The sequence below is a fragment of the Amblyraja radiata genome, chromosome 9, assembly GCF_010909765.2.
Source record: "Amblyraja radiata isolate CabotCenter1 chromosome 9, sAmbRad1.1.pri, whole genome shotgun sequence".
Classification (NCBI taxonomy): Eukaryota; Metazoa; Chordata; class Chondrichthyes; order Rajiformes; family Rajidae; genus Amblyraja; species Amblyraja radiata.
This window is the reverse complement of record NC_045964.1, coordinates 74,217,641-74,244,639: the sequence shown is the minus strand read 5'-3', so window position 1 is coordinate 74,244,639 and position 26,999 is coordinate 74,217,641. Positions and strand designations below refer to the sequence as shown.

General features: G+C 41.9%; 1 protein-coding gene across 2 annotated transcripts in view; it reads left to right on the top strand.

The window, feature by feature from the left end:
* Positions 1-26,999, top strand: part of slc24a4 (solute carrier family 24 member 4) — a 234,354-nt gene that overhangs the window by 166,895 nt on the left and 40,460 nt on the right. The window contains exons 8-10 of one of the 2 annotated variants that reach the window (XM_033027758.1): positions 14,637-14,662; positions 15,716-15,769; positions 24,100-24,188. In XM_033027758.1, coding sequence (XP_032883649.1) covers positions 14,637-14,662; positions 15,716-15,769; positions 24,100-24,188 — 169 coding nt within the window. Of the gene's footprint in view, positions 1-14,636; positions 14,663-15,715; positions 15,770-24,099; positions 24,246-26,999 lie in introns of both variants that reach the window. The other variant, XM_033027757.1, reaches the window with a different exon arrangement.

Below are 26,999 nucleotides of genomic sequence, written 5' to 3'. Positions count from 1 at the left end.
TGGTTTCAGCTGCCAGAGATCTTAATTCCTTCTCCGCTTCTCGATCTTTCTTTCTTTTGCTCAAACATGCCTCAAAATCTACAAAACAGCATCTCTTGGTCATTGCTCTGATATTTCCTTTCAAAGGTTTCAAAGGCCTTTTATTGTCACATGCACCAATTAAGATACATTGATATGTGAAATACCATACGGCCATATGAAAAAGCAACAAGACATAACTACATAGAAGTTAACATAAACATCCACCGCAGTGGATTCCCCACATTCCTCACTGTGATGGAAGGCAAAAAAGTCCATTCTTCTTCCTCTTTATTCTCCCACGGTCAGGGCAGTTGAACCATCCATCGTGGCGATCGAAGCTCCCGCAGCCGGAGGCTGGAGCCCCCACGTCGGGGCGATCAAAGCTTATGGCCCAGTATCAATTGCTCGATAACATTCCCACAAAATAATTTGCAACATTTTGACTCGATAAAAAGATTAGTTCCATTTGCTGTTTACCTTGTCTGAAATCCACACAATGTACTTGACATCCTCCCACTAGTTAATATGTGCTACCTGCACCCATGTCACAATGCAGTTTATTGAAAGTGGTGTCAACAGCCTGACAAATGTGTCTATTCCTGCTGCCCTATGATAGACATGTTGCAACTGGGTGTCATCAGCATATCCTTGCTGACCTCCAGTTCCATTTTTTACCTCTTTTTTTTGCATGTTTATTGAAATGTTACCCTTGTGAATAATGGGCATGTGTGTCATACAGTTGGTCACTATAACCCTACCACATTATCTGATGAAACATCTTCATGCAGCATCCCTGTACAAACAGGCTTTCACTTATTTAAGGTACACAAAATTGCTGGGGAAACTCAGCGGGTGCAGCAGCATCTATGGAGCGAAGGAAATAGGCGACGTTTTGGGCCGAAACCCTTCTTCAGACTACTGAAGAAGGGTTTCGGCCCGAAACGTTGCCTATTTCCTTCGCTCCATAGATGCTGCTGCACCCGCTGAGTTTCCCCAGCAATTTTGTGTACCTTCGATATTCCAGCATCTGCAGTTCCCTTTTGAACACTTTCACTTATTTAATGCGTGTCCAAATTGCTAGCTACGTTTTGTTTAAAGATAGTGCGAACTCCACTGAATATGACACTGAGAATATATGACGTGTTTTTTCAATTTCAGTTTCACTTTTAGTTTATTGTCACATGCACCGAGTTGAGCGAAAAGCTTTTGTTGCGTGCTATCCAGTCCACAGAAAGGCAACACATGATTACATTCGAGCCATTTACAGTGTACAGATACATGATAAGGGAATAACATTTAGTGCAAGGTTTAGCCGCCAAGGATAGTCTGAGGGTCACCATAGAGGTAGATAATAGTTCAGCACTGCTCTCTGGTTGAGGTAGGATGATTCAGTTACGTGATAACACCCGGGAAGAAACTGTCCCTGAATCTGGAGGTGTGCATTTTCACACTTCTATACCTCTTGCCTGGTGGGAGAGGGGAGAAGAGGGAGTGGCCCAAGCCCAACAAATGGAATTCAGCAAACCCAATTATGGCATTCCTTGTATGCCCCTCACCTTAGAAATTACTTGTATGCCTTTGTGTTATGCGTTGTCTGACTTTATGTGCCTGAGATGCTGCACCAAGATTGTCACTGTATCTGTACCTCACTGTTCATATGTTCATAACTTATAGGAACAGAATTAGGCCATTCGGCCCTTCACATGCACTCCACTATTCAATCATGGCTAATCTATCTTTCCCTCTAACCTCATTCTCCTGCTTCTCCCCAAAACCCATGACACACATACTAAACAAGAATCTATCAATCTCTCCCTTAAAAAATCCATTGACTTGACATCCACAGCCTTCTGTGGCAATGAAGTCCACAGATTTACCACACTCTGATTAAAGAAAACCCCCCTCATCTCCTTTCTAAAGGCAAGTCCTTTTATTATGAGGCAATGGCCTCTGGTCCTACACTCTCCCACTTGTGGAAACATCCTCTCCACATCCACTCTATCTGGGCCTTTCACTATTCGGTACGTTTCAATGAGTTACCCACTCATCCTTCCAAAATCCAGCAACCAGTGCTGCTAAACGCTCATTATATGTTAACCCAATCATTCCTGGGATCATTCTCGTAATCCTCCTCTGGACCCTCTCCAACGCCAGGACATCTTTCCTCGGATATGGGGCATAAAACTGCTCACAATACTCCAAATGCGGTCTGACCAATGTCTTATAAAGTGTCTGCATTAGATCCCCGTTTTTACACTCTTGTCCTCTCGAAATAGATGCGGGTGCTTGGGGATAAGCACGTTCTTGTGCTTACAACAGTACATTGGACTTGACTGTGGATAAATAATGCAGTGTCAGTGGTGGGTGAGGTGCAGAGAAGCACAACCTCGCTTCATTCATTTTTAGTGAGACTGGGACCGTTGATCATCCCGAAGAGCAAGATGTTAGATGTCCCGGAGAGGTAAAGGTTAATAACTGACGCTTTTGTGCTGCCACAGGGGAGGAAGCACAACTTGTGGTAAGCCTTTGATGCCTCAGGATTAGCTTGGAAAAAAAGTTGCAAGGAAATGTGACAGGGGAGACATCAAATGTGAACAGTTCAAAATACAGCTTCAGTGCCCTGTGTAGCATGGGGATCCATCAACTGTGGGATAGAACTAATAACTGATAGTTATCCAGATTTTCAAAGGATTTGAGAACAGGTAAGTCTGGAAGACTTCTTGAGAGAAGGTTCTGTGACGAAAACAACCAAAGTTGTTTATGTAGACTGCCTTCAAAGGATTCAGGAACAGATGCATCAGGGGGACTCACTGTACCATTGAAGTGGGCAAAATAAGGAATAAAAAGATGCGTGGTTTCCAGCAGAAAAGTTTCACACGTAGAAGCAGAAATGGAAAGCCACTCGCTTAGCATCGGAAATGAGTCCATCTGACTGTATGTGGGAAATGTCTATCCTGTAAAATCTACCATCAAAGTATAATGGAAGGGGAACAAGTAACAGAGAAGCTGGTATGTTCCTCTAAGCTCCATAGAAATAACGTGGACCACTGTTTGTCAGGTCCCACCGGATTGTACTACCAATCGCTCACCTTTCTCACCTCCCCACCCCAGCCCGCACACCCCCAGCCTCAACTTCTCTGTAACAGAATGAGACCACCCCCTCCGTCCCAAACACCCATCATTTAAGCTTAGCATTATAGAACCTGGAGCCCCTAGGCTGCCTCTAGACACCAATCTTAACGCATTGTATTTTTGTAGAATGGATTCTATATTTGCTATCCATTTTTGACCTACACTTTCTTTATTTTTTGTGCTTTAGTACAAAATGCAAACTAGATATATTTTAACAATACACTATTGAGAAATGTGTTCAGCAGCCTCCTCATACTGGTGTTCCCCATGATGTAAAGTCATTGACAATTATACCCATATTTGGCATTGTGCTGTAATTGAAAGCTATAACCAAATGTAAAGTGTTCACTTCGACACTTTACTAGTCACCTTATATTTAATTAGTTAATGAAAAGGCTGATGATGTGAGGGGAAAGGCCATGAGAGCTGTAAATTATCAGAGCCTAAAACATCCGTGGAAGTAACTGGAAAAAGTAAACGTGACTTGAATTTTTGAACTCATTGTGGAAACTGGAAGACTATAAAGATGTGCTTTTCATAAAATTGCCCAGTTTTGGTGAACAGATTGGGTATGTGACTTCTTTCATTGATTCTGTGTCATAGAAACATTGAAACATAGCAAAATAGTGCAGGAGTAGGCCATTCAGCCCTTTGAGCCAGCACCACCATTTAATATGATCATGGCTGATCATCCTAAATCAGTACCCCGTTCCTGCTTTCTCCCCATACCCCTTGATTCCATTAGCCCTAAGAGCTATATCTAACTTTCCTGATATCATCCAGTGAATTGGCCTCCACTGCTTTCTGTGGCAGAGAATTCCACAGATTCACAAATCTCTGGGTAAAAATGTCCTAAATCTGAGCAGGATTAAAGCACGTAAGGCTGCTGGCCCTGGCGGAATCCCCGGGCGCGTCCTCAGGGCCTGTGCTGCGCAGCTGACAGACGTCTGGACTGACATCTTCAACCTGTCACTTGCCCAAGCAGTTTTCCCCACGTGCCTTAAAACCACCTCCATATTGCCGGTGCCAAAACTCTCCTCTGCGGCGAGCCTCAACGACTTCCGCCCAGTTGCACTTACTCCCATCATCACCAAGTGCTTAGAGGGGCTGGTCCTGGCACACCTCAAAGGCTGCCTACCTCCCACACTGGACCACTATCAGTTCGCCTCCCGCAAGAACAGGAATACGGAGGATGCCATCTCAACGGCACTTCAGTGTCTCCCACCTCGACAACAGAGACACTTACGTAAGAATGCTGTTCATCGTTTATAGCTCAGCATTTAACACAATTATCCCCTCAAAACTGATCACCAAACTCGGTGACCTGGGCATCGATCCCTCCCTCTGCAACTGGATACTGGACTTTCTAACTAACAGACCCCAGTCTGTTAGGTCAGACAAGCACACCTCTTCAACCCTCACCCTGAACACCGGCGTTCCACAGGGCTGTGTGCTGAGCCCCCTCCTCTACTCCCTCTTCACCTATGACTGCACGCCTGTACATGGTACTAACACCATCAAAAAGTATGCAGATGATACAACGGTGATTGGCCTCATCAGCAACAACGATGAGTCGGCCTACAGGGAGGAGGTCCAGCTCCTAGCAGCATGGTGCGCTGACAACAACCTGGCCCTTAACTCCAAGAAGACCAAGGAGCTCATTGTGGACTACAGAAGGTCTAGGGCCGGCACGCACACCCCCATCCACATTAACGGGACGGAGGTGGAACATGTTTACAGCTTCAGGTTTATGGGGGTCAACATCTCCGATGACCTCTCTTGGACCCACAATACCTCAACACTGGTCAAGAAGGCTCACCAGCGTCTCTTCTTCCTGAGGAGACTGAAGAAGGTCCATCTGTCTCCCCAGATTCTGGTGAACTTCTACCGCTGCACCATCGAGAGCATCCTTACCAACTGTATCACAGTATGGTATGGCAACTGCTCTGTCTCCGACCGGAAAGCACTGCAGAGGGTGGTGAAAACTGCCCAAAGCATCACCGGTTCCTCGCTCCCCTCCATTGAGTCTGTCCAAAGCAAGCGATGTCTGCGAAGGGCGCGCAGCATCATCAAGGACTGCTCTCACCCCAGCCACAGACTGTTTACCCTCCTCCCATCCAGGAGGCGCTACAGGTCTCTCCGTTGCCGGACCAGCAGGTCCAGGAACAGCTTCTTCCCTGCGGCTGTTACATTACTTAACTCTGCACCTTGATGCCAGTCACCCCCCACCCCCCCCCCCCCCCCCCCCGGACACTCCTTCCCCCAGGAAAATTGCACTACTACTACTGTATGTACGTATATATATTTATTGCTCATTATTCTATGTTCGTTCATCTGGGTGAGATGCTAACTGCATTTCGTTGTCTCTGTACTGTACACTGCACAATGACAATAAAGATTGAATCTGAATCTGAATCTAAATGGCCTACTCTTTATTCTGAAACTGTGACCCCTGATTCTGGACTCCCCCAACATCGAGAACATTTTTCCTGCATCTAGCCTGACCAACCCTTTAAGAATGTTATATGTTTATATAAGACCCCCCTCTCATCTTTCAAAATTCCAGTGAATACAAGCCCAGTCAATCCATTCTTTCATTATATGGCACTTGAATTGATATGCAAAATGGAGAAAATTGTTCCAGCTTCAGGCTCTGCATGAAATGTATCAGAAAGCTTGTAGGTTGTCATGCTGACATGTGCCTAGGAGTTGGGAAAGCTGCCGACAATTATAGATTCTATAGACAATGTTCTATAGATTCAGGATTAGTTCCTGTGGATTGGGGAATAGCTAATGTTATCCCACTTTTTAAGAAAGGCGCGAGAGAGAGAAACCAGGGAATTATAGGCCAATTAGCCTGACATCGGTGGTGGGGAAGATGCTGGAGTCAATTATAAAAGATTAAATAGCCGAACATTTGGATAGCAGTAACAGGATCGGTCCGAGTCAGCATGGATTTACGAAGGGGAAATCATGCTTGACTAATCTTCTGGAATTTGTTGAGGATGTAACTAGAAAAATGGACAAGGGAGAGCCAGTGGATGTAGTGTACCTGGACTTTCAGAAAGCATTTGATAAGGTCCCACATAGGAGATTAGTGGGCAAAATTAGAGCACATGGTATTGGGGGTAGAGTGCTGACATGGATAGAGAAGTGGTTGGCAGACAGGAAACAAAGAGTAGGGATTAACGGGTCCCTTTCAGAATGGCAGGCAGTGACTAGTGGGGTACCGCAAGGATCGATGCTGGGACCGCAGCTATTTACAATATATATCAATGATTTATATGAAGGGATTAAAAGTAACATTAGCAAATTTGCAGATGACACAAAGCTGGGTGACAGTGTGAACTGTGAGGAGGATGCTATGAGAATGCAGGGTGACTTGGACAAGGTGGGTGAGTGGGCAGATGTATGGCAGATGCAGTTTAATGTGGATAAATGTGAGGTTATCCACTTTGGTGGCAAAAACAGGAAGGCAGATTAATATCTGAATGGTGTCAAGTTGGGAAAAGGGGAAGTACAAAGTGATCTGGGGGTCCTTGTTCATCACTCACTGAAAGTAAGCATGCAGGTATAGCAGGCAGTGAAGAAAGCTAATGGCATGTTGGCCTTCATAACACAAGGAGTTGAGTATAGAAGCAAAGAGGTCCTTCTGCAGTTGTACAGAGCCCTAGTGAGACCACACCTGGAGTATTGTGTACAGTTTTGGTCTCCGAATTTGAGGAAGGACATTCTTGCTATTAAGGCAGTGCAGCATAGGGTTCACGAGGTTAATTCCTGGGATGGCGGGATTGTCACATGTTGATAGATTGGAGCAGCTGGGCTTGTATACTCTGGAATTTAGAAGGATGAGAGGGAAACTCATTGAAACATATAAGATTATTAAGGGATTGGACACGCTAGAGGCAGGAAACATGTTCCCAATGTTGGGGAAGTCCAGAGCCAGGGGCCACAGCTTAAGAATAAGGGGTAAGCCATTTAGAGCGGAGATGAGGAAAAACGTCTTTACCCAGAAAGTTGTGAATCTGTGGAATTCTCTGCCCCAGAAGACAGTGGAGGCCAATTCTCTGGATGCTGTCAAGAGAGAGTTAGATACAACTCTTAAAGATAGCGGAGTCAGGGGATATGGGGAGAAGGCAGAAACGGGGTAATGAATGTGGATGATCAACCATGATCACATTGAATGGCGGTGCTGGCTCGCAGAGCCAAATGGCCTACTCCTGCACCTAATGTCTATTGTCTATTGTATCAGGAGCATAAGTGTTCTACTATGATGGGAAGGGTCAACAATCAATATCTTCAATCCTTGAAACAGCAGTTGTATTGTATTAGCTCCTATAATGTATTATAGTGTCCTAGTCTAGAGCCATTTAGGACTTTTTCACCCAGGATAGAGGGCTTGCTCTTCTTCTTAGGGAGAAGGAATTCTTTTCTGAAACTTCAATTCCTTATTGCCTCAAAATTTGTAAACGAAAACAAATGATGCTCTAGAGAATTGAATGGATTTCACAATAAAAAGCTAATTCTGTCTCAAGTACAAAATATCCTGAAAACTTTATGAATAATTGCCTCTGTGAATCAGTTTCTCAAAATGACTCTTAATCCGACAGTTGGCTTCCCACCCCAGCCACTATTGATTGACTTAGCCCGATAATAATCAAAGAAAAATCCCAATTAATATCTCCACTTTTCTTCCTAAGAAATAAAGGGTGAAGAATAAATCACAGAAATTATTTATGGGGCAAAAATAGAAAATACTGAAAATGCATAGCAGGGTCGGCAAAATCTATAAAGAAAACATGGAGTTAGCATTTCAGGTCAGAGGTGTCCAACAGTGTATAAAGCACCATGGGCCATTGTATTCTCTGTAGAAACAGTTTCACCTGTTCAGCATTTCCATCATTTTCTATTTTTATAGCCAGACTTTCAATATCAAGAAATTTTGCACGCTGTCACACTCAAAATCAATCATGGCATTCAAAGTCAATATTGTCAGGAAGCAAATTTCTGACATTATTTCATATACTTGTACAGAATTGTTACATCATTAAAGGGAAGAATTCACTGTCAGGTTTGATGTGAAAGCATTGAAGCTGATTCCACTCAACTGGCCCCTCTCCTTGGTCTTGCACATTATGTCCTTTCAGATATTTATCCAGCTGCAATTGAATCTGCCTCTGCCAATACCTATCATGTGCATTCCCACTAGGATTGCCAACTGTCCCGTATTAGCCGGGACATCCTGTATATTGGGCTAAATTGGTTTATCCCATAGGGGACCGCTCTTGTCCCGTATTTGACTGCTACTACTTGGGTCAAGGGGACTGTTGGGTCGGAGCACCGCGTCAGGCCCTGCCTCACCCATCCCGATGTAGTGCAGCCCATGGAGTGCAGCAGCAGCACCTCGCCCATGGTCCCGTCGGACGGCTGCCCGACCAGCTGTCTGACCTTCGGACCTTCGCTTACCGCCGACACCACCACGTCTCCTTCTCGTGGCCGATCATTGGTTCATGAGTTGGATGGGGTGCCGGACTGCGGCCAAAACTTCTCAGCTGGCCAGCCGGCTGGGCTTTGTGTGCAGTCCAGCACCCAGGCCAACTCATCATTCACCCAGCCACGGCCGAGTCGGTCAACGAATTGCGGTTGGGAATTTGTCCCTTATTTTGACCTTTTGTTCCTTATTTGGGAGTGAGAAAGTTGGCAACCCTATTCCCCACCCACACCATACACTGCATAAATTATTCTTCCTTGTATCACTTTTAATTCATTTGCTAATTATCAGAATTATATATCCCCTACTTCTTGAATCTTTTGTCCTTGAGGGAACAAATTTTCAATAAACTGTACACAATATTTGAAAAACTGTACTCACAACTACTGTTCTAAGGGGAACAACACAGCTTCTGTGAGCTATATTTCTGTGAATTGTAGCACTTATATATCTTTTTCCCAAACATTGCACCCAAACCTGGACACGATACTCCAGTTGTGGCAGAATCAGGGTTTTCTAAAGGCTCATGGCCACTTCTTACACTTTAAGATGGTATTTATCATACAACACTCTCTTTCTTGACAAAGAAGCTGAAAGTGAACAGAAATAATTTTAAGCGTCAGGCTCGATGTAATAGCAATCCAGCTGACCCTACTCTCCCGCTCCTCTCCCCAGAGGAACTTACCACTGGAGCAGCCATCTTATAACAAACATCTCATGGAGAGGCCATCAAGGCAAATTAAAAATTAAGAAAATGACATAGAACATTAGTCAATCTTATAACTAGGGCTAGCATCAGCAGGCAAGTCTGCATTGAATTAGTTTTCCATTTATTTTATTGTCACGTGTACTGAGGTACAGTGAAAAGCTTTTGTTGTGTAGACAATACATGATTACAATTAATCCATTTACAGTGTATAGAGACATGATAAGGGAATAACATTTAGTGCAAGGTAAAGCCGGAAAAGTCAGGTCAGGGTAGTCCGAGGGTCATCAAAGATGTAGATAGTAGTTCAGTGCTGCTCTCTATTTGAAGTAGAATGATTCATTTGCCTGATAACAGCTGGAAAGAAACAGTCCCTAAATCCAGAGGTGTGCGTTTTCACACTTCTATACCTTTTGCCTGATGGGAGAGGGGTGAAGAGGGAGTGGTCAGGGTGTGACTCATCCTCGATTGTGCTAGTGGCCTTGCTGAGGCAGCATGTGGTAAATTGAATCAATAGGAGGTTGGTTTGTGTGATGGCCTGGTCCACAATTAGAACCAAAATGCATGGTGTGGTTAAAATTCATTGTCCAACAGGAAACTACAGCAAGAAATTGTGGAATTTGTTGCCACAGAGGACTGTGAAGGCCAGGTCAGTGGATATTTTTATGTCAGAGATAGATAGATTCTTGAATTATACAGGTGTCAGGGGTTATTGGGAGAAGGCAGGAGAATGGGTCAGGAGGGAGAGATAGATCAGTCATGATTGAATGGCGGAGTAGACTTGATGGGCCAAATGGCCTAATTCTGCTCCTATCACTTATGAACTTATAAATGGCATTCCAATATTTTGAGAGAAGGATTACAGACAATTAATCTAATTTTGTTTAACTCAGTACACAATTAATGCACATTTAAGTTTTTTCTTAACAAAACATTGGTCATGAAGCTGCTTTGCAATATAGCTTTATGCTAATAACATTTGTATTTTCTCTTCCTTTTCTACACAGCTCTGATATACTGTAACAATATGACATTCCCATTCCACAAGGCTTTATGCATTCGTCCTTAAGGCACAATGTTCACAAATGCTGACATGGGGACTGGAAGTCTTTAAATCTGGCTATTTTTAAACTGAGCTGTCAGAAAAATAGCAGGAAACTCACAGATCATCTCGATGGCAGGTTGTCAATAAATGGCAAATTCTTTTGGGACTTCGCACTAAACTCCACATGACAATAGTTAGAAGTAAATTAATTCCTAGGGACAGAATTAAAGTGAGTGATCCTTTACCAGTAGTTGAAAGTACAATGAACTGACATTTGCATTATGCCAATACATATCTTGATAAGTAATTGCAATCAGTAAAGAACATAGATTGGATTATCAGTAAAAGCATTTGCACAATATTAATATTCTGGTCAGTGAGGCAAGGTCGTGTATCGCAGAAAAACAGTATTGACAATGTCAAATAGGTTTTATGAAAGATTTGTGATGATTGGAATTATAAAATGCAAGTAATTTAAAAAACTGGGTTGAATGATGGCAAACTCTAATAAATCTGTTAACAATATGAAATGTTGTGTTTTAAATTAAATGTCTAGATATGTAAGAGAAAATAACTCAAATATGTCACATGTATCATGATGTTTGCAGAGAACTTTATAGCTCACTAGACCAAGTGCAGATCCGTTGTGTCTGCTCCCCCAACGGTGTGTGTTAGGGAGCTGATGAAGCTGTTTTTGAAATGAGGCCCTCCTCCTAAAGTCACTGGAAAGTGGTGGAATATTCTGCTTCACCGTACCGTTGGGGGGGGTAATGTGACGTCACTGGAAGCTGGTGTTTAAAAAAACATTTTTTTTTTACTTTAACCATGAATAACCTGGGGGGGAGGGGGTGAATAACCCGGGGGGGGGGGGGGGGTGAATAACCAAAGGGGTGTGGCACTCAGCAGCTTGAGAGCCCATTGTGATTATCATCACTGGAAGCTCCTGGAAAAAAGGCTATCTGCGAGAAGCTGCGGTTACCATTGGCAACATCTTATTGTGATGTCATTGTGGCACTTGGCAGCTTGAGAGCCCATTGTGATTGGTGCACTGTGAGTGGCATTGTGACATCATCATTGGAATGTCCTGAAAAAAGGCTGTCTGTGAGAACAGTTTTTTGCCTTTTTTTAAAATTTGGAATCGTCAATAACTTGTGAAATATAGGATGAAATCTTAAAGGCCTGTCCCACTTTCACGACCTAATTCACGACCTCTGCCGAGTTTGCCCTTGACTCATGCTCGCAGCATGGTCATCACCAGGTCGTAGGAGGTCGTAGCAGGGCGTGATGCTAGTCGTAGGTACTCGTGGCATCAAGTAGGTCAGGGCGTTTTTTCTAGCACGATGAAAAATGTCCACAAGTAAAAATGTTCATAGAAACATAGAAACATAGAAATTAGGTGCAGGAGTAGGCCATTCGGCCCTTCGAGCCTGCACCGCCATTCAATATGATCATGGCTGATCATCCAACTCAGTATCCCGTACCTGCCTTCTCTCCATACCCTCTGATCCCCTTAGCCACAAGGGCCACATCTAACTCCCTCTTAAATATAGCCAATGAACTGGCCTCGACTACCCTCTGTGGCAGGGAGTTCCAGAGATTCACCACTCTCTGTGTGAAAAAAGTTCTTCTCATCTCGGTTTTAAAGGATTTCCCCCTTATCCTTAAGCTGTGACCCCTTGTCCTGGACTTCCCCAACATCGGGAGCAATCTTCCTGCATCTAGCCTGTCCAACCCCTTAAGAATTTTGTACGTTTCTATAAGATCCCCTCTCAATCTCCTAAATTCTAGAGAGTATAAACCAAGTCTATCCAGTCTTTCTTCATAAGACAGTCCTGACATCCCAGGAATCAGTCTGGTGAACCTTCTCTGCACTCCCTCTATGGCAATAATGTCCTTCCTCAGATTTGGAGACCAAAACTGTACGCAATACTCCAGGTGTGGTCTCACCAAGAGTTAGGTTCATGAATTAGGTCGTGGAAGTGGGACAGGCCCTTTAGTGAACCTGGTTACTGCATGGAGGCGAAAAATGTGAGACAGAATATGTAAAGCTTTGAGTGCTACCGCACAGCGCTTTGACGAAGGTAGAAAAACTCATACACACATACAGACACACACAGACACATATACAAGATGAGAATTTTAATAGTATTCTAGACCAAGTGCAGACGTGGTCCTCCAACCCAACCTGTTCACGAATGTAAGATTCCAGTATTCCCCTGCCTCCTTCAGCAGTGTGCTTTAAAAAAAATTCTAATTTACAATTGCCCTGCGTGTTGCAATAGCAATTCACCCTCCCCCTCCTGTGAGGTGAAAAGTTCAGAGTGTTCCTGTGTCGCAACATTGTGTCGAATTGTGGTGGAAGCTGGCAGGAATGATTTTAACAGTAAAAATCTTGTGAAAGTTGGCATTTTTAAAGCTTAATAGCGAATAACGTGAAATATAGGATGAAATCTTCATTGAAGCTGATCACTGCTAGACGAGCCATTGTGACGTCATCAGTTGAAGCTGATCATTTTAAATTCCAAGTCTTTTGATTTTTTTAAACTTTAATCAGTAATGTCGAGAAATAAAACATAAAATGTTCAGTGAAGGTGATAGGGGAAAATGTGAATCAGAATATATAAAAATATTGAGTAAGTTGGCATTTTTAAAGCTTCAATTGTGAATAACGTCAAATATAGAATGAAATCTTCAGCAAAGCTGATCACTGCTAGCCGAGCCATTGTCATCAGTTGGTCATTTTAAATTCAAAGAATTTTGTTTTTTTAAAAACTTTTAATCAGTAATAAGCCAAGAAATAAAACATAAAATGTTCAGTGAAGGTGATCTCTGTCTAGAGGGGAAAAATGTCAATCAGAATATGTAAAAATGTAATTGTTACCGCTTAGTGTTTTTGCGAAGATGTAAAGACAACCGCATATACACACACATATACATACACATATGCACACAAACAAAATCAGAGTTTTATTAAGTGTATATGATGATATATATAGATGAAACATTGTTTTAAATATTATCACCATGAAGGTACCAAAGCCAACTATGCAATAATAACATATCACACATTTTAATCATAGAAACATAGAAAATAGGTGCAGGAGTAGGCCATTCGGCCCTTCGAGCCTGCACCACCATTCAATATGATCATGGCTGATCATCCAACTCAGTATCCTGTACCTGCCTTCTCTCCATATCCCCTGATCCCTTTAGCCACAAGGGCCACATCTAACTCCCTCTTAAATATAGCCAATGAACTGGCCTCAACTACCTTCTGTGGCAGAGAATTCCAGAGATTCACCACTCTCTGTGTGAAAAATGTTTTCCTCATCTCGGTCCTATAAGATTTCCCCTTTATCCTTAAACTGTGACCCCTTGTTCTGGACTTCCCCAACATCGGGAACAATCTTCCTACTTCTAGCCTGTCCAACCCCTTAAGAATTTTGTAAGTTTCTATAAGATCCCCCCTCAATCTTCTAAATTCAAGCGAGTACAAGCCGAGTCTATCCAGTCTTTCTTCATATGAAAGTCCTGACATCCCAGTCATCAATCATGTTGACTAAATAATATGTATTTGCCAGGAAAACAGTCAAAACATTCTTTGGCCTCTTCCAACAGTATTACAAGACGATCATGAAGTCTAAAATCTGGGTCCTAACTTGAACCATCACCTATCCATGTTCTCATAGAGAAGTTGCCTGACCTGCTGAGTTACTCCAGCATTTGCAGTTCCTTGTTTCTGCATACCCTTCTGCAGACTGCTGCTCGTTTTAGACCAGCCTGGGTTCTCATCACCTCTGATGGTCCAGTATGCCTTCAGAAAAGATCGGGCCTTGTCACCCATAATTGCTGACCCACTCTGCATTCAATTCCACTCGTATTCAAATCCCATGCTCTCCTTCCTTGTTTCGTTTATATTTAAGTTTTTCATTTCTCTCCTTTATTTTTTATTTGGGTTGTGTCATATGAAGTCCTTTCTGAAAGAAGAGGCATTCAGACCATGAACTATTGCCCTGGTGGGCATCTCATCTACAATAATTTCACAAGGGACAAGTTATATAACTAGTCATTATCCATCCAGGAGGTTTGCGGTTGAACCAGTGATCACACTAACTGTAAAGTGAATCTCAGAAAGGTAGCAATTTAAAAGATTTAATTTTCAAATTATTAATGTTAACTCTGTGACATGAGAAGCAGTCACAAGGTTGGTGAAATTATTTCATTACTTTCTTTCCTTGCAGTTCATGTATGATGAGAGAATTGATTGGTAAGTAGTATGAATCAATAATTGCCTTCAAAGTTTAACACATCTGGAAAATTATTGACAAATTATTGGAATTAAACTTTACCAATTATAGGAGATTGAGTTTTCACACAATGACTGTGAAACAATTCAATAATAATAAACAAATACAATTTTGAAAATATATTTTCTACACAATGATCAAGCTGGTGTTAAAATATATATATGCCTTGTGATAATATTCATCGGTTGTCTATTAGGTGGTGTGTGTATATCTGATAAGGTGCCTTGCTACAACATTGTACTGCACCACCAAATGGCAACATGAATCTTTAATCCAGCATGGTAAACTTTGAAACCCTGGCAGGCCAACATGGGTTTGTGCCAAGTTGTTGGTCAGGCACTTCACCATGAATGCCTTATGGTGGTTCAGCCAAGTTGTTTTCATGTGTCCCCCAGTATTTTGTAACAGTGCAATATCATCTGTGCCCTTGAATAGAACACAGTTCTGAAGTAACTCAATGGGTCAGGCAGAATCTCTGGAGGACATGGAGGGTCTGTAGGAGGGTCTGAACCCAAAACATAGCCTATTCATGTCCTCCAGGGATGCGTCCTGACTAGGTTTAGGTTTATTGTTGTCACATGTACCGAGGTACAGTGAAAAGCTTTGTTTTTAAAAACTTTGATTTGAAACGATTTGTTTAGGGGTAGAGGTGAATTGGACAGTACCCTAGCTTATGACTCACTGAGTTCCCCCAGCACTTTGTGTTCTAAGTAAGATTCCAGCATCTGCAGTTGTGTTCTGTCTACATTTTAAGATGCCCTTGAATAGTTCAACACTTTGCTTTCGCAACTGGGAAAAGGTTGTCAGCATTTTGAGTGCTCATGACATTGATAGCAATCCAGAGGCTCATGGTAAGAATGTAAGGTACAATGTGCAGTTATTATAACTGGCCATTCTCATAACATCTCCAGGATGATTGCTTCCAAAGGGGTGTTTTAACTGAATCTACATATTCATGATTTAATGATTCTTGTTTCATTTATAACCATTGATGTTCTGTTTATTTCTTTGAGGTGGGAAGGCCTTATCCTGATCCTGATGTATGCGGGTTATATAGCTGTGATGAAGTAAGTACTCTAATTATTTATTTTGTTGACTGTGCATTATTGTGTAAAAGGGGATGATGTTTATGGAATAATTTAACATAGAATTTCTTCTTTTCTCTCAACACCCCTCTGAACAAGGAATGTTCAATGCTTTCATTCCCAACTCAATACAGGTACATTAAAAACATGTAGTAACTGTCCCGATCTTTGTACAAAGAACAACACAATCATTAACCCGCTGAGTTACTCTAGCATTTGCATCTATCTACAGCACAACCATTGTTAACTTTAAACTAGTTAAGCATCACCAAGTCTAAGAAAAGATTGATATGTAAAAGGAAAATTCAACAATTTTTACAGCATATATACTGATGTTAATGACTCAGGCAATACCCTGGACTTACTTTGAATGGGTTTCACATCAAACCATCTGGATAAAGCACTTTGCTTGGCTAAACTAGCAATACAAGTTGATAGGCTAGTGTAGAGTGCAAGGCATAATGTAGAGGCACTTGGGTTTGTTAGCACCGGTGAGGAAGCACAAAATCAACACGCTGCAGCAGAGTGGCGCAGCGGTAGAGTTGCTGCCTTACAGCGCTAGAGATCCAGGTTTAATCCTGACTACGGGTGCTGTCCGTGTGTGGAGTTTGTACGTTCTCCCTGAGATCACGTGGGTTTCCTCTGGGTTCTCGGCTTCTTCCCACATTCCATAAACTTGTAGGTTAATTGGCTTCTGTAAACGGTCTGTAGTGTGTAGGATTAACCAGGTGTACAGGTGATTGCTGGTCCGTATGGACTTGACGTGCTGACGGAACTGGTTCCAAGTTGCATCTCTAAAACTAAAACTAAAAACATGAATGAAATTAGCATCCTTAAAGCGGTGACATGGTTTGCAGGAGGGTTTTCAGACAAAACTGGCATCATGCCATCTAAGATGATATGAAGACGGCTCATGGAAAGCTTGGCTGAAGAACCAGTTTAAAGTGGCATCTTAAGGAAGTGTAGCAAAGTTGAAAGGTTTCAGGAGGAATGTCTAGAACCGAGGGGCTCAGCATTTGAAGTCACTGCCGTCAATGGTATAACACCAGAGAGGACCAGATCATTATTAGTGCAGAATGTTTAGTGAGTTGAAGGCAAAGAGAAAATAAGGATATAATATTTAATTTACATAATGCATTGATTTAATGTCCTTTAGCACAGACCAGTGGTGCAGCTGGTAGAGTCACTACTTCACAGTGCCGGAGGGTTTGTGTTTAATCCTGACCTCGGGTAATGTCCATATGGAGTTTTGCACATTCTCCTTATGACCACAGGAGTTTCTTCTTGTTTCTCAGGTTTCCTCACACACCTTAAACATGTGTGCATTGGTAGGTTAATCGGCATAAGTTGCATCTAGTGTATAGGTGAGTGGTAGAGTCTGGGAGAAGTTGCTGAGAATGTGGGGAGAATGGAAGTAATATTAGTGGGTGGTCCGTTTCTTTGCCGGGGGGGGGGGTCTCCATATGTCTCTATCTAACCCTTTGAAGATGACATTCTGACTTTGTACAGAAATGTAAAACAGCTAATAACAATTCATCAGACCATCTTGGGTGAGAAGGAAATGCAGATGTTGGTTTAAACCAAAGATAGAGGCAAAAAGCTGGAGTAACTCAGTGGGTCAGTCGGCATCTCTGGAGAGAAGGAATAGGTGATGTTTCGAGTTGAGACCCTTTTTCAGATCAGGTAATAGGGGACGTTTCGGGTTGAGAACCTTCTGCAGATCAAGTCTGAAGAAGGGTCTTGACCCGAAACGTCACCTATTCCTTTTCTCCAGAGATGCTGTCTGACTCGCTGAGTTACTCCAGCTTTTTGCATCAGACTATCTTATTCCACTGCACATAAATATTGTTACGTACTTCGAGTCTGATATACAGCTCAGGATCAGTTTAGCCTATAGAAAGGCTATTGAAGCACTGACAAAAATGCAGAAAAGTTTCACAAGGAATGAAGAGATTTACTGTACATTTATCAATAAAAGGAGAGCATAGTGCAGGTTCCCTTCCATTCATAGAGAAGGCCAAGAAAGTCCTGATGCAAAGGGGATTCAATAACATGGGCTTGCTGGCTGGCCAGCAGTTATGAGCCATCCCTAATTATTCTTGAACTGAGTGCTTTCTGAGACCACTTCAGATGATAGGTAACTACATTGTCACTCTGGGCTGTGGGGAATTATTGGGCTACAGTTAGTTTCTTTACTTTTCTTTAATCGCTGGCAATCACAGTAGCAGGTAACTCAACATGCAGTCTCCACCTGTCCTCCAGGGAACTTTTATGCTGCAGACTAACCAAAATCCCACACAATAATAATAATAATAACACTATTAGTAGTCACATCATAATAACTGTGCAACAATAACACTAAAACTGTACAATAAACAACAGCAATGCAATACAATAAACCAAGATTACATGGGATTCACGGTGATATCAGAAGATATATTTAAGGCAGAGATAGATAGATTCTTGATTAGTACATGTGTCAGAGGTTATGGGGAGAAGGCAGGAGAATGGGCTTAGTAGAGAGAGATAGATCAGCCATGATTGAATGGCGGAGTAGACTTAATGGGCTGAATGGCCTAATTCTACTCCCGTCACTTATGCCATGATTCACAAGTTATAGGAGTAGAATTAGGCCATTCGGCCCATCGAGTCTACTCCTCCATTCAATCCTGGCTCAATTATTTGGGTCATATTTGAGCTAAAGGTGACAAAGGCAGCAAATTCTCTTCCTTAAAGCGCATGAGTGACCAAGTGGCGTTTTACCAGAGTCTACTGCTTTTTATGGTTACCATTGCTGCAAGTGTATTTTAAATTTCTAAATGTATTTAATCAACTGATGGATGACACTCCGCTACGATACCCTTCTGCAGAACGTCACCCATCCATTACCTCCACAAATGCTGACTGACCCTGTGAATTCCTCCAGCATTTTGTGTTTTTCTTCAGATTCCAGCATCTGCAGTTTCTTGTGTCACCTCTTTATTTCATCATCTGATTGAATTTAAATTCTCCAGTTGCCTTGTGCGGATTTGAATATCTTTTTGGATTATTTACTAAACTCTGGACAACAAGTCGAATGATTTAACATATCCAGTGATATATTGGAACATAATTAACTTGCAGAAGTGGCGTTAATTCCAGAGCAAGTGGATAGAAAAGTAAATCTGACTACCACATGCTACATTTTGTATATTTATGTGAAAGTCACTTAAAAGTCAAATAAAAAATGTAGGGTGGATTTCATTGCCAAGAGAGAAGTGTGAGTATGTGCTCACTGCCATCTGGATGATTAATATATGCATAAGAAGAAGGCAAAAGAGATACGGTATAAAAAGATAATTAGAGTGGGAGAAGATCCTTAAGGAATACTGACTCCAGTTTAGGCTAGTTAGAATGTACCATTCCCTTACTGTATATTCTCTACTGTGATACGGAATATATCAGCAGCCTTTAATCAATGCTGGAGGGAACTCCCACTCAAGTCAGTTCTTGTCTCATACATAACCTCTGAAACTGACAATCTTGTGCTTCAGGGAAGGCTGTGGAAAAACATATTGTTCTGAATCTTAAACTAAAGTCTCATTTTCCCAGGTGCTAATCCATCAATATGTCTACAGATATACACAAAAAGCTGGAGTAACTCAGCGGGTCAGACAGCATCTCTAGTGAAAAGGAATAGGTGACGTTTCGGGTCGAGACCCTTCTTCAGAACTGAACGCCACATATTCCTTTTCTCCAGGGATGCTGTCTGACCCGCTGAGTCACTCCAGTTTTTTGTGTCTATCTTCGGTTTTAAACCGGCATCTGCAGTTCCTTCCTACACACTATGTCAATGGAGTTTAGAGATTAGTTTACTTTAGAGATACAGCATAGAAACAGGCCCTTCAGCCCACCAATTCCATGCTGACCATCGACCAGCTCTATGTTACCCCACTTTCTCATCCACTCCTTACACACTAGCAGCAATTTACAGAGGTTAATTAATGTGCAAAGCCGCACGTCCTTGGGATGTGGGATGAAACTGGAGCACCCAGAGGGCACCCACGTGGTCACAGAGAGAACGTGCAAACTCCACACAGACACCACCCGAGGTCAGGATTGAACCTAGGTCTGTGGCACTGTGAGGCAGCAGCTCTCCCAGCTATGGCACTGTGCCACCTGATCTCTCACCCCACTCAAATAAACCTCCCTCCTCAAATAAATAAATAAATAAATCAGCCGGTTATGTTTTCTCATGAATAACCAGTACATACGTTGTCTTTTCTTTGAATGCCCAATTATTATTTTGCATTCTCCTACAGGACTTTCCAAACATATTCCAGCTGTTTCTGCCCCCAATTGAGAAGTATTTATTGTAGTTTCTTGATGCCAACTGAGCTTTGACTTGAAACATCCAGGGGGAATATTCAAAAGCAGCCAATGATCACTGGGGGCAGAAGTCTGGACATTATTTCCTATTTTTGCCGAAGGTTAATCAGGGACACCCAGAGTCAAATTTCTCTGGTAATTAAGAAATTCAGATGGTGAGAATTCAGGAATTGACATGATGGAAATTATTAAATATTAATCTCCCCCCCACTCTTCACCTTAATTCCGCTCTTTGCCTTCTGCCATCCAGCCAACCTTCTATTCATCCCTGCATCTTCCCTCGAATACCATCGGCTCTCATCTTGTTTAGTAGCCTCACATGTTCAGTTTAGTTTATTGACAAGCGGAGACCATACAAAATCCACACAGACAAGCACCCGCAGTCTTCTTCTTGCGTATGGCGAGCACAGCCTAAAGTTGTAAGACAACTTGTTCTGTTTGATCTTTTGGTTGTGCAACGTCGGGTTGATTGAATTCGTCGAAACAGGGTGGACCACGTGAAGGTTGCAATCTCCCACCCCATCACCCGTAGTCAGGATCGAACACGGATCTCTGGCGCTATAAGGCAGCAACTCTACTGCTCTGCCACTGTGCTGCCCTAAAAGCCTCCTACTACTTACCAGACAACCCTTCATCCACTAATAGCCTCTTCCAAATTGCAAGTTCCTGTCTAAAATTAGTGACCCACCACCCCCAATTTAAGACTAGCTTGTGGACCACTCCTTTCATTTTCCATAACGATTTTAAAACGGATAGGATTATGGTTGCTGGTCACAAGGTGCTTCGCCACAGACACTTCCATCAATTACTCAGTGTCATTTCCCATGAGGAAGCCGAATGTTGCCCATCGATCTACATATTTCTTGAAAAAAAAATTCCTAGATACATTCAACACATTCTGTCCCATCTAATCCCTTAACACCATGGCTGTCCTAGTCAATATTAGAGGAATTGAAATCACCTACAATCTGCAATCTCCTCACATATTTGCTCCCCTAATTTCCGCTGACTATTTGGAAGTCTACAGGGCGATCCCATCAAAATGGTCACCTCTTCTCATTACTTTGTCAAGAAAAGAGCGTTTTATTGTCATACGTCACAAAGTGGAATAATGAAATTCTGACTCGCAGAAGCACAACAGATATGTAAAAATAGTACTCTCTAAACACCATTACAAACAACAACAAAGTTCAGTATGTAAGAAACAAGCAATAACAGTGGAAAGGCAAAAACAATGGCTCCAAGTCTGTGTAGTTCAGAACTTAGTTGGAGGTTGTAATGTTTTATAGCCTGATGGTTGTTGGGAAGAAGCTGCTCCTGAACCTGGACATTACAGTTTTCAGGCTCCAATACCTTCTTCCCAATGGCAGGAGTAAATTGAGAGCACATAGAATGAGACCTATAAAGATAGCTTCATAATGTTAAGTGGGAAAATTTGGATTCAAAATCAGAAAAGTATATATAAAAAGAACTGTAGGTTCTGCTGTTACATCTTGGGATGGTCGGTGGAGCAAAATAGTCCTTTTTCAAACTGTATTGTGTTATTTTATATAAAAGGGAGCGAATGGGGTGGCAGATTTCAATGACACATACACACTGAAATGTGTAAATTGTTCTTTAATTTTACTTTTAAAGTAAGTGGCAGGCATTACAAGGATAATAATAGCTGGAAGTGATTTGAAGTATAAAATCTAATTGAGAATATACCATAGCAATTGTGCCCACTCAATATTTTTATGGTGTGTATCTGGGGCGATGTGATTTATATTATTGACTGAAGAATTACATTTATATCATTTGAAAAAGTAGGGAAATTTAATCTATAGCACATTACTGGGAAATGCCATCGCTCTGTATATTAAAGGGCTAAGTACTATTGCATTTGCAGTGTTTATGATATTCAGTTAGGTCATGAACAGATTTCATGTCAAGAGTTTGTTTGCATTCACTGTTTTATTCCCAATGATCTAGCATGGCCTCCCATGTTTATTTAGCTCTCCCTGTTCTATTACATACCCAGGTACTGGGTAACATTTCAGTGTTTGCCTTGTGCAAGAAATGCTTGTAGAACATGTGAAAGAAAATGGATTTTGTTTTGCTCATTCTACCAGTGGCATGAGAGCAAATTGATTCCAAGATGAAGGAAAATAGTTTAAGCCTGGATGAAATCGAATCGCCTTTTCCTCCAAAGGTTATCGCAGTAGCATCCTGTATCCTACACTGTGAAATAAACTGACCTCAACCAACGTTCGATCGATTATTGACAAGCAAGGAATGTTTCAGACTTTTAGACAGATGAACAGAATGATTAGCTAGCTTACTTCGTCTGACATTATCTTGCTTTGACCTGCAAAAAGACACGGGAGTGATTGAACTGCGCTATCGGTGTTTTATTTTTCCAGTGTTTCAAGACGGTTAAGTGAGAACATGACCATTGAAACAAATAATGAGTGCCAGAAATATGACATGCCAGAATTTTACGTTAGGGAAAATTATTTTTTAAGTTCCTAGGTGTACTTATTAGCTCAGTTCCATTGCCAGCAGATGGCCAATTATATAGATTTTTTTCTTGAATATGTGGCGCAGATTCAAGTCTAATGGGGAGGAAAAATATAAAGTTTTAGTTTTAAAGAGTGAAGTTGAGTAAAAGTTGCCTGATAGAATTAATTAGAGCTATTGGTGTTTATTCCATGGGGAAAAAGTCTATTAATGGACATCAACTTTCTTATGAGGAGGAAGATGGTCACAGACGGTGAGAGGCATTGGGCAGAAGCTTGTGCAAGATCATCCAATCATAAAGAATAAAACTATAGTATTGTAAGAGATGGAGAAATGCCAGCTTATACTGAACATAGTTGATGCTTAGAGAGATGACCAAAGGTATGGGGGTTAGTACAGACCAGTGGAAACAAGGCTGAAGGGCAGTTAAAATCCCCTTGGCTCCACACCCAGTCAACAAACACCATGAACTATTCTATCATTTTAATCTGCACTTTAAATTGAACCACAAGAGCATCTCTCCAAAACACCAGAGCTCTATTGTAACATAACAAAAAGAGAAATAACTGCTGCGTAGGAAGGAACTGCAGATGCTGGTTTAAACCGAAGATAGACATGAAATGCTGGAGTAACTCAGCGGGATAGGCAGCATTTCTGGATGGAAGGAATGGGCGACGTTTCCGGTCGAGACCCTTCTTCACACGGAATCAAGGGAGAGGAAGACACGTGTTGCAACTTCTGCGGTTGCAGGGGAAAGTACCTGGGGAGGGGGTGGTTTGGGTGGGAAGGGACCGGTTGACCAGGGAGTTGCAGAGGAAATGGTCTCTGATTAAAGCGGGAAGTGGTCGAGCTGGGACGATGTGGCTAGTGGTAGAATCCCCTTGGAGGTGGCAAAAATGTCGGAGGATTATGTGCTGCATGCGATGGCTGATGGGGTGAAAGGTGAGGACTAGGGAGGAACTTGTCTGTGTTGCAAGAGCGGAGCTGTGGGATATCGAGGAGACCCTAGTGAGGGCCTCATCTATAATGGAAGAGGGGAACCCCCATTCTCTAAAGAATTAGGACATCTCAGATGTCCTAGTATGGAACGCTTCATTTTGGGCGTAGAAGGAGGAATTGGGAGTGAGTGAATAGAATCTTTACAGGAAGCACCGTGGGAAGAAGTGTAGTCTAGATAACTGTGGGAGTCAGTAGGTTTATAATAAATGTCAGTCAATAGTCTATCTCCTGCGACGACTGACCAGGAGAAAATGATTTTTTTAAAATACGTTTGAAATAACATTGACAATGCAAATATTGTGTTTATTCTGAGCGCTTTATCCTGGAAATGGATTTATCACAAATACAATATATACTTATTGTATCTATGTCAATAAACCTCCCTGCAAATTTATATAACAGCAAAAATGATGTGACCTGCTTTATTATGTGATATTTATTGACAGGTTCAATACCCAGTTGCAGAATTTCTTTGTGAGCAAGCTGATGAAGGATGTGGCAAATGGCAATGTGATCGGCAATGAGATGGAGGATGGTAATATTGAATATCTCAATAGTTGTGATGACCCATCAATACCATTGTTATCGCGAGGTAAGGCTAACCAGACAGACAATGGCCAGTCAAAACCTTTTATCCCCATTTGTTTGATTATTGAGTGACGCCTCCGACAGCTCCCTGAGTGTTCTTGTCAACTGCTATTCAATATTCATCGAGTCATAGAGTTGTACAGCATGGAAACAGGCCCTTCGGCCCAACTTGCCATACTGACCAACGTGCCCCAACTACACAAGTCCCACCTGCCTGCATTTGGACCATCTCCCTCTAAGTCCATCCTATCCATTTACCTGACCAAATGTTTTTTAAACGTTGTGATAGTACCTGCTTTAACTGCCTCCACCGGCAGTTCGTTCTATATTCCCATATGTTGTGGGTTGTGTAAAAAAAAGTTGCCCCCTCGAGTTCCTATTACATCTTTCCCCTCTCACAAGCTTATGTCCTCTGGTTTTTGATTCCCCTACGCTGGGTAAAAGACTCTACACTTACCCTACGTATTCCTTTCATGATTTATACACCTCTATAAGATCACCCCTCATCCTCCTGTGCCCCAAGCCTGCTGAACCTCTCCCTATAGCTCTGGCCCTCGAGTTTTGGCAACATCTCTGCACGCTAACTTTGATCAGGTGCACCTCTGCGTTTTGTTGTAAGTGGATTCAGCGAGAAAGCTAATGTTCTTCTTTCAAAGTAGATCTTTGTCAAGGAAAGAATTGTTGGGGCCACAGTGACAATGAGAAATTGAACCGAAATTCTTAATGTTTCATTTTTGTTTTCACAATCAGGAGCAGTAGCGTTTCTAGGAGTGATTGTGTTGAGGAGCTGAAGGCTGTAAAGTTGCTGCTTTTTCATGCTGAAGATGCCCTGCTGGGAATGGGTGCCAGTCACAAAGTGGTTGTGCCTCTGCCAATGCTGTCCTGCCCTTTCCCCCACTGACAGCATGATCTGTACACGCAAGATGCAGTCACCCAGCATGAACCTAGGAGAAACCTTTGTGTCTCGCCCACCTTTCACCGTCTAGGATGCTGGATGTTCCACAGCTGAGGCGAGAGGGATCACTGCAATTTTTCACCCCTCCAACCCTCGATTTCTTCACCCCACCAACCCTCCCCCCTCCGGAATGCCCTCCCTCCACAAATATACCAACAAAATAACTCATTTTAAAAAAAACGCAGATTTTGGTTGGGGATTTATAACAAATTAAGGCACACAATGAGTCAATCAGCCCACCATATCCACACCAGCCAAAAATGGCCTTTCCATTAGTCTGGCAATCAATCTCGTAGAGTCGTGAAGTCATACCGCATTGAAACAGGCCATTCAGCCCAACTTGCCCATGCTGATCAAGATGCCCCATCAAAGCTTGTACTATTTACCCATATTTGGCCTATATCCATCTAAACCTTTCTTATCCATGTATTTGTCCAACCTTCACCCAGGAACATTTTTATGCGCCCCTGGTCGATGATCTTTCTATTAAATAAAGCTGATACCTATTGTTTATCTCTCCGGGCCTTTCATAATTTCTGTGCCTCAATTAAACTCCTTGTCTGATTTGTTTGTTTCCAAGAATACAACCCAGCTTAATCCTTGATATCATTCTCTGAGTCTACAATACCCTTGTAAATCTTCTCTGCACCCTTTTGGTATTATCATATAGTTTTCTGTAGAGTATGGTGACCAGAACGACCCCCCCCCCCCCCCCCCCCAGCTCATAAAAGATTTCATCAGATTCCTTTTCCACACTTCTGGAGATTACTCCAACTAGTAGCCGAACATTTAGCAATGGTGTTCAATGTACTCAAGAACAGATTGAAAACATGGCCATCATAAACTTTCAAATGGAACTCAATTCACTGACTTAAACGACATGTGAGTATTGTTCTTTAAAGCATTTGTAGCAACTATAAAAATGAAAGAAGTTGCAATATTCCGCTTCCATTTTAAATTACTCCCCAATCTTCCAAAGTTAAGAATGGTTTGTCCTCAACTGTGGTTCATCTGCTCACTGCTGAAAACCAGTTCATTTCTTTTAATTATTCTTCATCTTTCTCACTAACTATTGTCCATATTCTGTCTGCTTAGCCTTATTGTAGTTCCTATTTCTTCATATCTTTTATAACAACTTTCTGAATACTGCTTTGTCTTTTAAATGCTGTTTTTAATTAACAATATTTTCTGCAATGTAACAAATAACTGTAATCACTCTTAATGCATTAACAATGGCCTGGGCTAATAATATAGCTGCCCTAACCTTAACACGAGCAATACGTAAAATGTCTTGTCCTAATGTCTTGGTTCTTTTAAACTAGAGCAATGAAATGAGAGGTGAATTGATGCATTTTTGTTTAGTTTTGTTTACAGCCCGATCCATCATTTTAACTTATTAATGAACGTTACAGGCATGAAGCTGTGACTATTATAAATGGCAGGGAGTTAATTATTACAGATAAACAAATTATAAATTATACACGGAAACAAACAAACATGTAACAATTAACAATCAAGTTACACATTTGGATTTATTTAGGTTAATCATGCAATTAGAATTACTGCAGTGTGAAGCTGCATAAATTAGATTTCAGACTTCAGAAGGCCACAAGACAGTGCTAAGCCTCCTTGTGCTTTCTAGGAACAGATGGTATAGTTTAAAGGATGTGCATACATGCTGCTTGGGAGTTCTGAAGGTCTAATGAGATTTGGATCAAACAGAAGGATTTAGTAATAGTCATTGGACACTACAGCACAGATAGGCCTTTCGGTCCATCATGTCCATGCCAACCATCAATTACC